The 16,658-nt window shown below is 37.2% G+C and overlaps 1 protein-coding gene across 2 annotated transcripts in view; it reads left to right on the forward strand.

Annotated features, from left to right (window-relative positions):
• Positions 1 to 16,658, forward strand: part of ZDHHC3 (zinc finger DHHC-type palmitoyltransferase 3) — a 75,247-nt gene that overhangs the window by 25,667 nt on the left and 32,922 nt on the right. For both annotated transcript variants that reach the window (XM_051961885.1, XM_051961884.1), the window contains exon 2: positions 3,009 to 3,338. In XM_051961885.1, the coding sequence (XP_051817845.1) occupies positions 3,036 to 3,338 (303 nt within the window). In that variant the 5' untranslated portion in view covers positions 3,009 to 3,035. The remainder of the gene's footprint in view (positions 1 to 3,008; positions 3,339 to 16,658) is intronic.

A 16,658-nucleotide genomic window follows, 5' to 3' on the forward strand; every position in this document is an offset into this window, starting at 1 on the left:
CCATCTTGGTTCTTCTAATTTGATATTGATTTTGATCTAGTGCTCTAGGAATCATTGGTCTGATCACCACTGTGTCCTAGCAGATTAGAAGCGGCAAAATGGAGCAAGGATAGAAGGCTCTGGTCTTCTGTAACCAATTTTGGTTACAGTGAAATTAACTCTGCCCTGGGTTCTCAAACAGTTAACATTTTGTTCACTCATTTCAGTTGTATCTGACTCTCCATAAAACCATTTGAAAATGGTAAAGATACTTGGCAAAGATCCTGGAGTGGTTTGCCATTTCCTTCTCCAGAGGTTACTTGAGAAACTGACTTGGTGAAAGTTTATGATTGGTGAACAGTCATCTAGCAAAATAGATTCAGCTTCACTCTTGGTGATTTTTTTCTTGTTTGCCATGTTGCACTCCTTAAATGTCTTCTTGAAGAAAGTTTATAATAATATACAAGTCAACTTACAGTCTTGGAAAGTTTTATAAGAAAGACTTACAAGGCTTTGTTCTTTTCTTTTATGTCTGGGTTGGATTTTTCAGTGTCACTTTTTTTTCCCTCTTTTTCATAGTCTCCTCCTTGGAAGTACTGCCATTTGGACCCATTTTTAGGCTTGAATTAAAAAGTTCATTCAAAAACTTTGTCTAGTTCTGAATAGCCACTTTTCCTCTTTGGGTTCACAATTTTGGTTACAGTGAAATTTACTGTGCCCTGGGTTCTCAAACGGTTAACATTTTGTTCTCTTATTTCAGTTGCATCTGACTCTCCATAAAACCATTTTTGAAAATGGTAAAGATGGCAAACATCCTGGAGTGGTTTGCCACTTCCTTCTCCAGTTTATTTTACAGAGGAAGGAACCGAGGCAAACAAGGAAATATTGGGAAATGCTTTATTTGAGTCATCTAGTGTTTGAACTTGACAGTTTTTAAATTTACACCCATAAAACTTCCTTAGACAAATATATATATATATTAAAAATAAAATATATATATATTTTAAATTGAGGGGAAGTCTGTATTTCTTCTTCTGGCAAACCGTTGGTCTAAGACCGAATAATCTGAGAACAGAAGAGGTGCTGTGTGTGGGGAAAAGAGTACTTGACCTCGCAGTCCTTTAAAGACCTGAGTTGAATTTGCAGCTATGCCACTACTCAGCTGGGAGATCTTGACTAGTCATCTTATCATCTCCAAGCTTGTTTCCACACCATCAAGTAGGAACAAAGATGCTTGCACTAACCACCTCACAGGATTGCCCAATTAAGTTCAACAGACATTAAATGCTCTTATGCTCAGGGCACTTTGTTTGACTCAAATAAGGTAATGCAACCATAAAGAGTTCCACAAACATAAGCTTTATTATTAGACTCATAGAAGGACTCTCATCGTGGGAAGTGCTGCCATTTGGGCCCATTTATAGGCTTGAATTATAAGGCTTATTCAAGAACTTTGCCTTAGTCCTAAGTAGTTCCTTTTCCTCTGTGGTGTCTTCAATTTAGGTCATGACTGAAATTGATTGTGCTACTAGTTAATCAAATAGTCAATAAGCATTTATTAAGCAAATGCTAATACGGGAGACACTGTGTTATATGCTAGTGATATGAAAATAAGAATGATAGTCTGTACCTGCTATATACATTGTATATATATTATACATATTTTACTATGTACAGAGTGTATTATATGCATAACAAAATAAATACAGGATCATTTAGGAAGCCTCTTAATATCAAGAAGGAAAAAACAATACACAGCAAAATATGTAATCTTTTTGTTCAATATTTGTTACGCATTCATCTTAGCAAAGATGTGTTTGTGTAAAATAAAACTAGTCTCCATAGGAATTAGAACTTTCCTTTTTATCCAGTGGTAAATGGTAGTCATTTTTTGGTATAGTGGTAAATATAATAATAAAAATCAAATAATGAAAGTGATAAGTTCCAGTGTCTTGTAAAGAGTAGGAAAAAAGTTATTATAACCACATTCATAGGAAACGCATTTGGACTGAGTTTTTCTTTCAGTGTGGTAAGAAAAGGTGATCTCTCCTTGTTTCCTTTATAAGATGACATGACTTATCGATAAGTGATTATTAGGTGCCTACTGTGTGTGACATTCTATGATAAAGAGAATTAAAAAACATAAATAAAATAATTCTTGCCAAAAGGAGTTTAAGTCTGGTTTGGAAATAGCATGTACCAAATAGATGCACAGTACTTTCAGGCAGGGGCATCAGTAGTGATGAGAAATGAGGAACATCCTCATGAAGGAGATGGCTCTTGGATGGAGCTTTAAAGGAAACTCAAGGTTCTAAGAAGCAGAAATGAAGAAGAAGCAAATATGGGACCCAAGGTACAGACCAGCCTATGCAGAAACTGAAGTGTGAAGTGACATGTCCTGGCCTGGAACTACAAGAATGCCAGGTCAGCTGATCTCAGGAGGATTGAAGCCTTATATAGTTGGTTAGGTTGGAGGCAGGTTATGAAGAGCTTTAAATGTTAACAGTGCTAAGCTCAGGAGTTTGTGCTTGATTCTAGAGGTAATAGGGAGCTACTGAAGCTTTTTGATAGGAGAGTGATATGATCATCACACTTTTGCTTTAGGAAAATCCCTTTACCAGCTGTATGGAGTTAGATCAGAGAAGGGGAAAAGAGTTGAGAGAGCCCAATGAGGAAGTAGTAAGTGATGAAAACCATGTACTTGGAAAGAAAAGGATGTATGTGGGACATATTGTGAGGTACATGCAATTGCTTATATATGGTGGCGTGAGGACATATATATAGTGAGAAGTTTGAAATGATGTCAATATTACCCACCTTGACTGAAAGGATGGAAGAGCCCTGGACAAAAATAGGAATGATCAGAAGGTTGGGTTTGGGAGGAAAGATTAGTTACTTTATAGGGTAGAGTTCTATTTTGGAAGAGTTGAATTTGAGAATCTTCTAGGACATCCAGTTTGAAATGTCCACTAGGTAGTTGGTGAACCAAGACTAGAGCTTAGGTTTACGTTCTCTTTATTCTCTTTCAGATGCAAGTATGGACATAAAAGCCTATAATGTTTTCTCCGGTCCACCGCTTCAGAGATATTGAGAGGAAACCTGAATACCTCCACCCAGAGAAGTGTATCCCTCCTCCTCGCCCGGGTTCTCTGGGAACCATGTGGTTTATCCGAGATGGCTGTGGTATTGCATGTGCTGTCATCACCTGGCTCCTGGTCGTGTACGCTGATTTTGTGGTCCTCTTTGTCATGCTGATTCCATCAAGAAACTATATTTATAGTACAATCAATGGAGTAATATTCAACAGTCTTGCTTTCCTGGCTCTGGCTTCTCACTTCCGGGCTATGCTTACAGATCCAGTAAGTACTAACTTGGTCTTGTTTTTAAGAGGGAAGCCTTTATGTCTCCAGCCTTCAAAGCTTACAGGCCCTTTCATAGTGTACATAGTATTGAACCTCTGCAGCATAGGTAATAAACATAGTTTGGTCCATTTAATGTAAGTGACTCTTAAGCCTTATATCCTTATAAAAATACAAGTGTCTCCAAGGTCTGTTCTAGCTCCAACTCTGTGATTATATGATCCCACTTAGTTATTTTGAATTTAAATCTTGGTAATTCCAAGGACAGAAAGTAAAATTTGTCAGCAAAGCTTTCATTGAGCTAAAAAAAAAAAAAAAAAAAAAGGACAAGATTTGTAACATGACTTGAGTAATTTGTCAGTGTGATAGTGTGTCTTGTGTATTTTGATGATTCAGTAATGTTTCTATCAGCTAAAAATGTTATAAGACACATGCTATATGTACAAAGCACTATCCTAGGCAGAAGGAAAAAATTAAAAAGGATTTTTCCCTCTTTAATAGGTAGTTAACTGTGGTAATGAATAAAGATCTTCTGTGATTCAGGGGCAAGTCACTTGGTCTCTATGTGTACAGCTTCTTGTTCTATAAGATGGGGATAATGATAACTCCCCAATATATGGGTGGTTGTGAGGATCACATGAAATAGCACATCTAAAATGCTTTGTAAATCTAAAAGTGCTCTGTAAATGCTGGCTATTAATGCTATATTATGCTGGAGCAAAAGAAAACATTTTTATTGAGGATTTTTATGAGAAGGGAGGTCTGGATCAGGAAAGACTTCATTTTTAAAAAGTACATGGGTAAGTCTTTGAAAGAAGAGAATTTCAGCCATCAAAGATGAGGTGTGAATGCATTTTGATTATAGAGAATGACTTTTGAATGTATAGAGACTGAAGAAAGAATAAGTTTGGGGGGAACTACAAGTCCAATTGGATAAAGTATGTGAAAGGGAATAGTGGAAAATAAGGAAGAAAAGGTAGATTAAAACTGGATGACAGAAGAGCTTGACATTAGGCTGAGGAGTTTGTGTTTAGACTGGTGAGTCCTAATGGAATGGCTTTGAACAAAGGAATGACATGGGTATACACAGGCACCTCAGCAACATTGTCTTCTTGGCAGCTACATGAAGTGTGGGAGAGAGGCTCATTAGGAAGCTGATCTTTCAGTAATCTGAACAAGAAATCAGGAGGGCTTCATAACAGTGGCAGTTATATAACTAGGGACACGTGGACTCATGGGAAGAGCAAGAAGGCGTACTGAGTTGGAGATGCTGAGAGTACTTCTGGCTAAAGACATCCCATAGGAAGAGATGTGGGATTGATGTCATGGGGCATAGAGACTTGGGAATCCTCGCCTAGGGAGGATTTGACTTATCAGAGTGATGGAGTCACCTCGGAAAAAATATAAAGAGAGAAGAGGAGGCCATGGACAGAGCCTTAGAGATGCCTGTTTGGTGAGCACTTGTTATGGGCAGCAACATGATGACCTAGATAAAGAACTGGCCTTGGAACTAGGAAGGCTGGATGGATGTAAGGCCTTTCTCTGATACATACCTGCTGCGTGACTCAGGACAGGTCACAGCACCACTTGAAGGGCCCTAGACCAAGGGTCACAAATCCTAACTCTAAACAGCACCTTAAACTGGCTTTGTCCTGATTGCAAGCTGAGGATGGTTTTTACAGTTGTTGTACATAGATTTTGGTTTGCTTGATAGGAGATTCTCTGAGGCTATAAGCTGCAGAGAGGGTCCCAGCTTGTATTGAGAGAGACAGTTAGCCCATCTTAGAATTTCCTCTATCAATGAAATCACAGGTCTGTCCCTAATTACCTGCTATAATTAGTTACTTTACGGGGTAGAAGGATCAGATCATCAGGAGAGATTTATAAAAAAATAGTTCTTGTTCTAAAGCAGCTTATAGTCCAGTTGGAGGAATGGAGTATGTACATAAAATGAGAACTAATTACATGTAATACAGTTCATTAAAGTCCATTACATACAAAACACCATTCTGAGAAGGAACAGAAAATGTCTGATCAGTGCTGGGTAGGGTGACCACTGCTAAGCTAGGGTCCTATCTTGATCAGAATGCAATACAGCTACTACTTTTGGTACCCCTAGGACTAGAAAACTCCAACTACCTAGCACAGTCTAGATACTTAATAAGTACTTGTCAATTCGTTGCTAAATAAATGATAAAAGGAAATAAACTCCTTAGAAATAAGAGAATCTCAGAGGTCAGCTAGTACCTAAAAACCAAATCTCCCTTATCACCGTACCCAGCCTTTGATAGAAGATCTCTAGCCAAGGAGAACCCACTAGCTCCTGAGGCAATCCATTCTATTTTGGGGCTACTCTGATTATAAGAAGTTTTACCTCATGTAGGTTTAAATTTGAGATCTCTCTTATGCATGTAGATATTCTTTCCATCAGTCTAAATTCCAGTTCCCACTTCTTCCTTTAGAGTTTTTATCAGTGTCCCTTTATAGTCTACAAAGGAGGCTTCTCCTAGGTCTTTTCTAGATACATATGTGAACTGGTGCAGCATTCCAACCATATTTCATTCCATCTGTGACTGACATTATACATATTTCAGTGGTGATATCTCTTCCAATACTTTTTTTGCATATAAGTCCCATTAGAAAAAGGCACAGTTGTTGCTCCCTACTTGCATCTTTCCATTGAAAAACTTCAGATGTTGTGGTTTCTCAGGATTTGAAATCACATTTTAATCATCTGAAGAACATTGGGATTTTAAAATAGTGAGGCTTTGTTTTCTTATTTGTTTTGTCTTAAGAAGCAGGGGGACCAGCAAAGACTAAACAGTTTCTTAAGTGCCAGGCAGTCCACTTTCTTTTTCCATTCTGGAACCAGCTACTTTTCAAATGCTTGATCCAGATGTGTATTTTACTGATACATTAATTCAATGGACTGGATTGACAGCTCCATGTTTTAGAACGTCTGTATATCAAGCATTGGGAATAATCTCATTGAGGAAGCTTTGTTGTATTCTAGAGCTAGCATCAGCAAATAGCCGGCCACCTTATCACCTGTTGTATTGCTTTACCATCTTTAAACAAAACTGTTTACAGAAGTCAAAATCATTCTTGCCTTGGGGCTAAAAAACAAACAAACAAAAACAAGTCCCAGCAACAGTCCACAGACTGGAATTTGCTGACTGATGTTCTAGGTCTTCCCACATTCAATGTGGTATCATGTGCTAGTTGGAACTTCTGGAGAATCTTACCATTCTTAGGAAATTCCTTTGCCATTTGGATCTTGTGCAGAACATTCTTAATGGTAAACATCTTTTGACAAAGAGACATTTCCCTTGAGCCAAGTCTTTAAGAAAATCTTCCCAGTCTTTATAAGGATAGGTAAGATCCAGTTTGGCCCACTAGTTTGAAAACTGAAAAATGGCAGATTCCATGGCTCTCTGGAGAAAAAGATTGCCACACTGAAGAGCCTTTTTCTTTTCTGAAAAGCTAGAAGAGCTTGTTCTAGCCTTTGTGCCTCTTAGCTACTATCTCTACATCTTAGCCATGGGGAAAACAAAAACTCTTAGAATGATGATTTAGCAAAATTTACCAAGCTGTGGGAATAGCTATTTTATTTCTTCCCACCCTAGTATTAAATTCTTGAATAGTAGTTGTCTCCATTCATTATCTTGTATAGAAACAGAATGCCAGTTCTTTGACAAAGACCTGCCATGGCTTTACTGTGACCTCTGGGAGATATGTTTTTAATTTTTAAAAGGGAAGAGAAACTAAAGCTATTAATGACTATATGGAAACATTTTCTATATATATATAGACCCTGTGGAAATACATGTTATATACCAAGCTTGCTCTGTTTTGCAAATATACTACTTCCTAAGTAGCTCAGATGGCAAATGTTGTTTATGTTCATAGAAAAAGTTATTTTCACTGTGGCTTAATTATAATATTAACTTTTCTAGCATTAAGAGTAATCTCTTACAATCTGTAAGACGTTTCTTAATAGCATGCTACTGTTCTCTCTAATCTACCACATTGCATTATGTGTTTAGAGGAATTTTGGGTGATCCTTTTATAAGGAAAGAAAATATGCAGTGATTTTTCCAAATTGCAGAAAACATGAACTAGGTTTTTTCATTTTCACTTTTATTCAAACCAAAAATGCACTTTGGTTTTGTTGTATTATTCATTCCTCTGTTACTCTCTCAAACCAGTACCATTTATTGTAGGCAGATCTATTCTGCTTAGGTTGAGCCAAGAAATAAAGTAGTGACTGTTTTAGCATTAAGAAATTATTTTAAAAGGGCTTGCTATACCCAGTGCTAATAAGAACTCTATAGGATATGAAAGAAACATAAGATTGGGTCCTAATGTCACTTATATTCCATTTGAGGAAATAAATTAATAAAACATTGACGAGGTCCCTGCTAAACTGCTTGATACTTTTAATATCAATTCCTAGGACATCTGAGATGAACTTTCCAAAACATTACCCAGAGTTTCACCAGATTGTTATAAGGATCACATGATGATAGAAGACATAGTCACTTTTATTATTTATAGATTCATGTATTATGAACATACATATTTTTCCCCAATTGCATGTTTAAAATTTTTTAAAACTTTTTTTTAAAGTTTTGAATCCTAAATTCTTTCTCTTCCCTTACCTCCCTATTTCCTGAGATGATAAACAAGCAATATAGTTTATACATGTGTAGTCATATAAATATTAATTCATTTTGTACAGGAAGACTTGAATTAAGGAAAGAGAAAGTGAAAAACAGCGTGCTTCATTATAAATCGTTTGAGATTGTCTTGGATCATTGTATTACTGAGAATGACTAAGTCATTCACAGTTCTTTGTTGTATAATATTGATGTTACTGTGTATAGCATTCTCCTGCTCACTTCACTGTCACCTTTTATTATGACAAGAATCTTCTCAACCTTTTGCTGAGTCTTCCCAGATTAAGTGAAACATCCCTTTCTGGTGTTATTCCTAATTCCAGGGTCCTAAATAAATTTTTGACCTAAGAATAGATCTTCCATTAAAAAGTAAATCCACTTTCTAATACACATTGCATTAGCTCAATCTGAGGAATAGAGTGATGTAAATAAGGTTAATGTAAGAAATATTTCTTTATATGCTTAACTACAAGGAGAAGGAAACAAGCATTTGTATATAGCCTATTAGATCCCAGGTATTATGCTAAATCTTTTACCAATATTATCCCCTTTGAGCAGCAACTCTTTTGAGGCAGATGCTGTTATTATCCCAATTTTACATTTGAAGAAACTGAGGCAAATAGAGGCAAACAACTCGTAAGTGATTGAGGCCAAATTTGAATTCTTCTTCATTACTCCAGGCCCAGTGTTCTATCCACTATACTAAATTCATTATAAGCCTTCCCCTCCAAAAACAAACAACAAAGAACAGGAATAGGACCAGATTGGTATTTACAGAAGAACACAGATTATTTCGTTAACAAAGTCTGAAATCAGAAAGGGTGAAATAATGAGCAAACAAAAAACACATCCTATCATAAGAAGCTATTACAGTAATGGAACACTAAAAACACAAAATCAGAAGAGAATGACTCCAAAACATACAAGCAAATCCTTAAACAAAAATGCGCTTTGGACACAAAGTCAACCAGAATTCCTGGAAGATAACCAAGTATTAAAAAAAAAAGTTTAAAACATTTTTATAAAAAGAAATGAAAACAATGTACCAGAAAGGGAAGTAAAGAAATATTCAAACAAAAACTTGAAAATGTAGGGAAAAAATATACTGGTATCTCAGTACTCATCATTAATTAGTTCCAGAAAGCTTACTGGATGGCGAAAAGACAAGTATCAAATGAATTCTTCCCATAAAGAGTACTTACCTCCAGGCCATAGCCTAACCATCCTTCTCACCTAGACCCTCAAAAGGTCAGTTGGGATTTCTAGCTACAGAGAAACAAGTTAACCCAGCCCAGCCAAGCTCTTCCCTTCTTGATCCAATTCACTTTTTGAGAAGAACCAAGCATTTTACTCTTCTTTCAAACCACATCATCCAAGTTTTGGGGAGGATTGTGGGGAGTGCATTGGATATGGAGATGGAAGCTGTGGTCTTGTACTCTTAGCCACCATTGGACCCTGGCTGCCACCTGGATCTCAGGGCTATCAGGAATCCTGGGTCCTTCACTGGTGCTGCAGCCTCTGCCTGGCCTCCCACCATTGCTCCTGCTGCTTCTCCTGCAGATTATACCAGCCACTCTGTGTCCTTTCCAGGACTACTGTTTTGGGATGCAAGAAACTATACACAGCAACCACATTGTCCTGCAGGTACTGCCCTATGACCTGCCTGCCAGTGTGCACAAACTCAGCATCATGAGCTCCAGCCTGACAGTCCTGGGCACCACCACCTTTGCTAGAGAAGAGCTACCCTTTGCTGAGGGCTATAATATTGGTGGCAGAGACTGAAAAGTACATCTGGCCCAACCTCCCTATTACTCGGTTAATACAATAACCAAGTGTGATGAGTGACAAGCAAGTGTGCTGAAACATTTTTTTTCCTCCTCAAAATCCATCAAATACTGAATTCAAAGCAGAGAAGTGACAAGATACCACTGTATAAGGTATTGATAGCAAAAGCAGCTGACCTGAAAAACAGATCAAGAAGAGATTTAAGGATCATTGGAATATCTGGAAGCCATGACCCTATACAAGAGCCTCTAGACACCATTTTTCTTTTTCTTTTTTTTTTTTTTTTTTTTGGATAAGGATTTGGGGTTAAGTGACTTGCCTAGGGTCACACAGCTAGGAAATGTTAAGTGTCTGAGGCCAGATTTCAACTCGGGTCCTCTTGACTTCAGGGCTGGTGCTTTACTTATTGTATCACCTAGCTGCCTTTAGAAATCATTTTTCAAAAAGTTATGAAAGACTAAAGGATGAAGAGGAAAAATAAAGAATCTGCCAACTACATCCTGAAAGAGACTACAGTATGAAGCTTGCTTCATTTATAGAAAATTATAGCCAGAATCCAGAATTTCCATGTCAAATAAAAAAGTATTGCAAGCAGCCAGAAAGAAAGAATTCAAGTACCATGAAGTCACAGTACTTTAGCAGCCACTGCTTTAACAAGAGTAGTACTTGGATTGTGATATTTCAGAAGTAAAGGATATAGATTTAGAACAAAGAATAACTTACCCAGCAAAACTAAGTTTAATCCTTCAAGAGGAAAAAAAATCAACTTTCAATGAAATTAAAGAATTTTTATAATTTTAAATTATAAATTTTATAATTTTAAAAGAAGGATGAAAAGGTAGAAAAAGAGAAATATACTAGTAACGGAAAGGAGATTACAGGAAATTATCTCACATAATCAGGTATTTAAGTAGAAGTTTTTGCAAGCAAGAACTGTGGAATAACCCTTGAATCGCATGCATCTGAGCTGATTAAAAGAGAGAACACACACACACATATATGCACCATGATAGAAATGTTGTTCATTAAAAAAGAAAAGGAGAGAATAAGAATGGAGGGCGTGTTAAAAGATATGAATCCTAAACAAAAGATACACAAAAATATTTATACCATTTTTCATTGGCACAGAATTGAAAACTGAAAGAAGTGCCCATCATTTAAGAAATATATGAACAAATAAATATTGTTATAGTATGTGAACTATATATGAACAAAGAAAATATTATTGTACTTTAGGAAACGGTGAAAGGGTGGTTTCAGAGAAACCTGTGAAGTTATAGATAAACTAATGCATAGTGTAGTGAGGGAACAAGGAGACCAGTTTACACAATGACATTGTAAAGGTAAACAATTTTGAAAGACTTAGGAACTCTAATCAGCATAATAGCTGACACGGTTTCACAGGACCTGTAATGAATCATGCCATGCTGGTCCATTACAGTTGGGGAAATAGTTACACATTAAAAATAAATAAAGTTTAATTTTAATTTTTAAAATGTTATTATTATTGTGTGTATGTGTATGTGTGTGTGAGAAAAAGAGACAGAGAGAGAGAGAGAGAGTCTCTCTTTTCTCCTTACCAGGGCATGGCCAATACTGATCATTAGACAAGTTTTAACCTGTTTGTTTTATTTTTCCAACCTACACTGGTTTACCCAGACCTAGAGCAGATACCTCATCAACTTGAGCTTTACTGCAGCTCAGGACTTCTGTCCTCAAGCGATTCACCAGGTTCAGCCTCTTCTCGAAGCAAGGAGTAGACATGCACTGCCATGTCTAGCCATGTCATCAGTGTGGAGTTTTCAGCATAGACACTCCCATCACTGATGCATCCTGCAAACACTTAGTGGTTTAAAGCATTGTCTGATTTTGTCTGCAGTTGCCTAGCCAGGAAGTGTTAGAGTGAAGATTTGAATCCAGCCCAACTCCAAGACCATCTTCTCTCCACTCTGCCATGCCATCTCACAGTTGTGGACCAAAAAACATACTGCTACATTAAAACAGTCTAGACCAAAGACTCCTTGACCAGCTTTTTCTTTGTCTCCCATGCCTTGCATGTAGTAATTACATATTTATTGATTTCACCATGTATTTTAAGGATCGACCAGTTATACCACCCTCCTGTCTAGGAAAAACAAATGAAAACATTTAAGTTGAAACTTTTAGGAACAGAGTATGCACTGTGGCGCAGTACAAAAAATACATCCAGAAGCTCAGCTATCTAGTTATCATGAACTATTGATAATAATACTAGCCACTAAGTGGTTAATTTATTATAAGCCACTGGTCTTTAGTAGGGTAGGAGTCCAGTTTCTGTTCACAGAAATTCCTTTTGGCTTCCAGCAGCTTCTGACATAGTGATATATTGTCTAAGGGAATCTCTGAGGAAAGGAAGATTTCTGTCACTGGCAAGGCAAGCAAATGGCATGTAGACCTGTGACATATTTGATTATAGTCTAGTAAAATCTAGAAATCTTCAGCTTTTACTTTCTTAAAATTAAAGGGAATTTTGAATCATGGTACTCTTTACTCTTTTACTATGCAGAAGCTACAGCTAAAATCTCATTGGAATCCTTTCAAGTTTCCTTCCCCTCATTTTCCCCCTGAGATTGAATCCATTTTAATTATTATTTAATTGCAGAGATACAGCTACTGGTAATGACATAATATTGTGGCATCTGAGAAAAAGATGCCTCTTCTCTTTAATACTAAAGGTTTTTAAAGCCTCTAAAATATGAATCTAGATTCTTTTAAAACTTTTTCTTCTCGAAACTCCTTTTCACCCAAGAAGTTTTCACATGACCCCAGATATATGGGTATATAAAAATAGGTTTATGAACCAAAGATTTACTGATAAATCATAAATTCATAACCCCCCCCATAAACACACATGTACTTACATGACCCCATATGGTGTCATGACTCACAGTTTAAGAAGCTTTGGTCTAGATCATATTGGCAAGGAGGTGAGGCAATGGAAAGAACACTGACCTTGGTATCACAGGAATTGACTTTGAATTCTGACTTTTACACTTTTGCCTTTGTGACCTTGGATAAGGTTTCTTCACTGGACCGTAGCCAAGCCCTGTATGGTCAAGGAATTACAGAGACAGGCTAAAAGACAGTTCTTGCTCTCCAAGGAGCTCCCAGTCTGCTAAGAGACGATATGAAAACCAGGAAGTACAAAAAAAGTATGTGCAAAGAGTAAAAGCCTTGGCTCACATTCTGTGTTGAATTAATTTAAATTAATTAAAGAGTTGTAAAGGACTTGTGTAAGACTCCCTACCTCTATAACTTCATTAGGAGTTGGTGTTGTAGTGTCACTACTGTGATTTCTAGTCCTAGTCTTTGTTGCTCTCACAGAGGATCTCTTTATTTCATAGCTTGAGTGCTGGAAAAGATCTCCATATTATCAGTTTAATAATCCCAGTATTTTATAATTTAAGAAACTAAGATCCAGAGGATCAAAGATTTCTGTGAGGTCAGAGGTTGTAGGAAGAGCAGATCTGAGTTTCTGAGATCCCTTAACTTCAAATCCTGCTTTCCATTATACTGCTGCTGCTGCTTTGCTCTCTCAGCAGTCCTGCCTGTCCTTTTTTCCACCTGGCACAAACAACTGTGTAAAAGCATGATGGCATCTTGAGGCTAATTAAAATCCCCTTGTGATTTCCCTCCCAAGTTGAAAGTAACTTTTTGCTTATAAATTGCCTCAGTAGGAGTTCCACAGAATAAAAAAATCTTTAATTGTGAAATCATAAGGCCACATTACGCAATGGATAGAAGTCTGCCCACAACAGAAAGAGCCCAAATTGTTGTCAGCCCCCCTCCCCCCCCCCCCGACACATGTGGGCTTCAGGACCAGAGCAGATCATTTCAGTTCAGCTCTTAGACATTGGACTTAAACATTGCAGAGCCAAATGCTGACCCTCATTAATTGAGGGAGTTTCCTCATTGGGATTTTTTTTTACAGCAACGAAATCACAGATTCTGACCAAAAGAAAAACAATTTCAAAATTTAGAACCATCAGCAACAGATCAAACACAAAATGAGGACTAAAATCTTACTACAATGCTTGGCCTTCAACTAGGTAGGTCCAAATGAACAACAAGCAAGGGGTGGGAAGCTTTATTCTGTGTCCCCTTCCATGTCTCTCCCTCCCCTTTTTTTCCTCTTCCCTTCACCCCCTCTCCCTCCTCCTCCCTTTCCTTCTCCCTCATCATCTGGAAGAACAAAGGTCAAGAATTTCAAGGGAATCAGTGGGGGGAAAAATACAGAGGAAGGTGGGTTTTGCTCCTAAATATCATAAAGCGACAGTCATCAAAATCATTTGATGGTGAATCAGTGCAATAGATTAGATTCACAAGATATAGTCATCAGTGACTGTAGTAATATAGTGTTTGATAAACCCAGAGACTCTCCAGTTTCTGGGATAAGAACTCACTATTTGACAAAAATTGCTGGGAAAATTGGAAAATATGTGGCAGAAGTTAGACATTGACTAACATCTAACACCTTATATCAAACTAAGATTGAAATGGGTTCATGATTTTTACATAAAGGGTGATGCTATAAGCAAATTAATAGAGCAAGGGATAGGACTACCTGTCAGATCTGTGGAAAAGGAAGGAATTTGTGACCAAACAAAAATTAAAAAATATTGTGAAAGGCAAAATGGATAATTTTGATTGCATTAAATTGAAAAGTTTTTACAGGTAAGAGGGGGAGGGGTAGCAATTTGAAATATAGAGTCTTACGAAAAATGTTGAAAACTATATATGTAGTTAGAAAAATGAAAATATTAAGAAAAAAATATAATTGAGATCATGAAACTTTGGCCCCTTTGGACTTCTGCCCAAGATTATGAAGGTTAGGCTTCCTCTTAATGAGAGCTGGCCCAACACAGCAATGGAATGAGTCAGACTCTTCCTCTCCCTTCTTCTCTGCAAACATGGTAGTTAGTTGAGGAGGCAGAGATTGTGAATCACAAATCTGGGAGCAGCGATAACATCTTGCTCCTCACCATACCTTTCCCTGAACCTTTAGGATAGGATCTCCCTTGTATAAAAGACTAGACTTGGGCTCAAACACTTACTAGCTGTGTGACACTGGACAAGTCACTTAACCTTGCTTGCCTCAGTTCCTTATCTACAAAATGAAGTGGAGAAGAATGGCAAACCAGTACAGTAATCTTGGCCAAAAAAACTTCAAGTGGAGTTACAAAGGACTGAAGGGAATGACCAATAACAATCTAGAAGACTCTTTCTGCACATAAAATGTTACAACAATTTTGCTTTTGATCACTTGACAAAGTAATTTGAATGTACTTTCAATTTAGGCTCTGTTGCCTAAAACAGAATTCCACAAACTTTTGACCATGTAATACTTTGAGGCTTGAAACACAGTAATTGATCATATTAATATTGGTGAGAGGATATTAATATCCTATGGAATACAGAATAGAAGAAAGTGAGCAGACTAAAGTAAGTCACCAAACTTTTAGCATTGGATTTCCATTGTTTTAGGAGGCCTATAAATGTCTAAGAGGAGAGCCATCAAAGTTTCTTGTGCTAGAGGAAAGGCTTTAGAAATGTCCTGTGTTACCCTCTCTCCCATAACAGTCAGTTTACACTTCTGTTTCCAGGTGTCTCAGCCTAAATTTCAGTAGTCTCTCAAATTCATCGAAAGCTTTCTGTTTGACTTGGATTCACCTCATCTGTCCTATTCTCTTGTCCCAAAAATATACTTGAATAATTATAGATGATTTCACCATTGCATCATCTTCCAACTGCTTACTTTTCTCCCTATTGTAACCAGAGACAAAAGACTTTTTCCTATCTTTTGCTTTATTTACTCTACCATGCAATCACCCCTTTCCTCCTCTTCCTTCACGAAGGCTTTCAGGGGGAAAAAAAAGTGCCTTTCATCTCCCTTCACAAGAATTTCAGAGTTGGAAGAAACCTCAGTGGCTGTCTTAGGTCAGTTCTTATGAGAAAAGAGATCTTCCTGAATCATAGCTCAACACAATTCTTCCCTTCCCTCCTCCCCTGTCCCTTCACAATCTAATTTGGAAAACAAACTGCTCTTTGAAAGAAAATCTGAATCTTTATCCAGATCTTCATAGACCTTTATAATGTGATCCAGACCTACTTTCAAGTTTTATCTACTTTGATTTCCTCATAGCTATGAGGAAAATCACCATGAAAATTTGTGGTTATTGTATCTGAAACTTTCACCATGAAAATTTGTGGTTATTGTATCTGAAACACGTTACATGACTTCCCCACCTATTTTCCTTTGCTCATAATATGTTGTCTCTGGTTGAAATGCTCTCCCTCAGCTTTGCTGACTGTCATTATTCTACTTATTTCTAGTTTTTCTGACTTTTGTAACTACCCATGGCTATACTAACCCATAATGATCTCTGTCCCTCCTTTAAAGTCTGGAAACCTTTAGTATGCATTTCTACCACTTAGTCACAGAGACTGCTTGTTTGAAAAGACTTCAGAAGCCTGGGAAATAATTGTCCAATATGAGTTTGAAACCTTACAAAATGAGAGGAAACTCACCACTTTCCAATGTAGTATATTCTTTTGGAATTGTTCTAATTGTAAGACAATTTATCCTTGCATTAAGCCTCATTTTGCCTCTTTGCAGCTTCTATCCTTTGTGAAAAATAAAAGTGGATTTGTAATTCCTTTGGGGCCAAAGAGAAGGCTAATTCTTTTGCAGGTGACGACTCTTTAAAAATTCATAGTCATCATTTCCCCTTCATTCTTCTCTTCTCTAGGTTAAACATCCTTAAGTCCTACAGCAAAGTCTTTAAGGCATGATTTAAGTTTTTACCATTAATCCCAG

Source organism: Antechinus flavipes, chromosome 5 (genome assembly GCF_016432865.1).
Source record: "Antechinus flavipes isolate AdamAnt ecotype Samford, QLD, Australia chromosome 5, AdamAnt_v2, whole genome shotgun sequence".
In the NCBI taxonomy this organism is placed as follows: domain Eukaryota; kingdom Metazoa; phylum Chordata; class Mammalia; order Dasyuromorphia; family Dasyuridae; genus Antechinus; species Antechinus flavipes.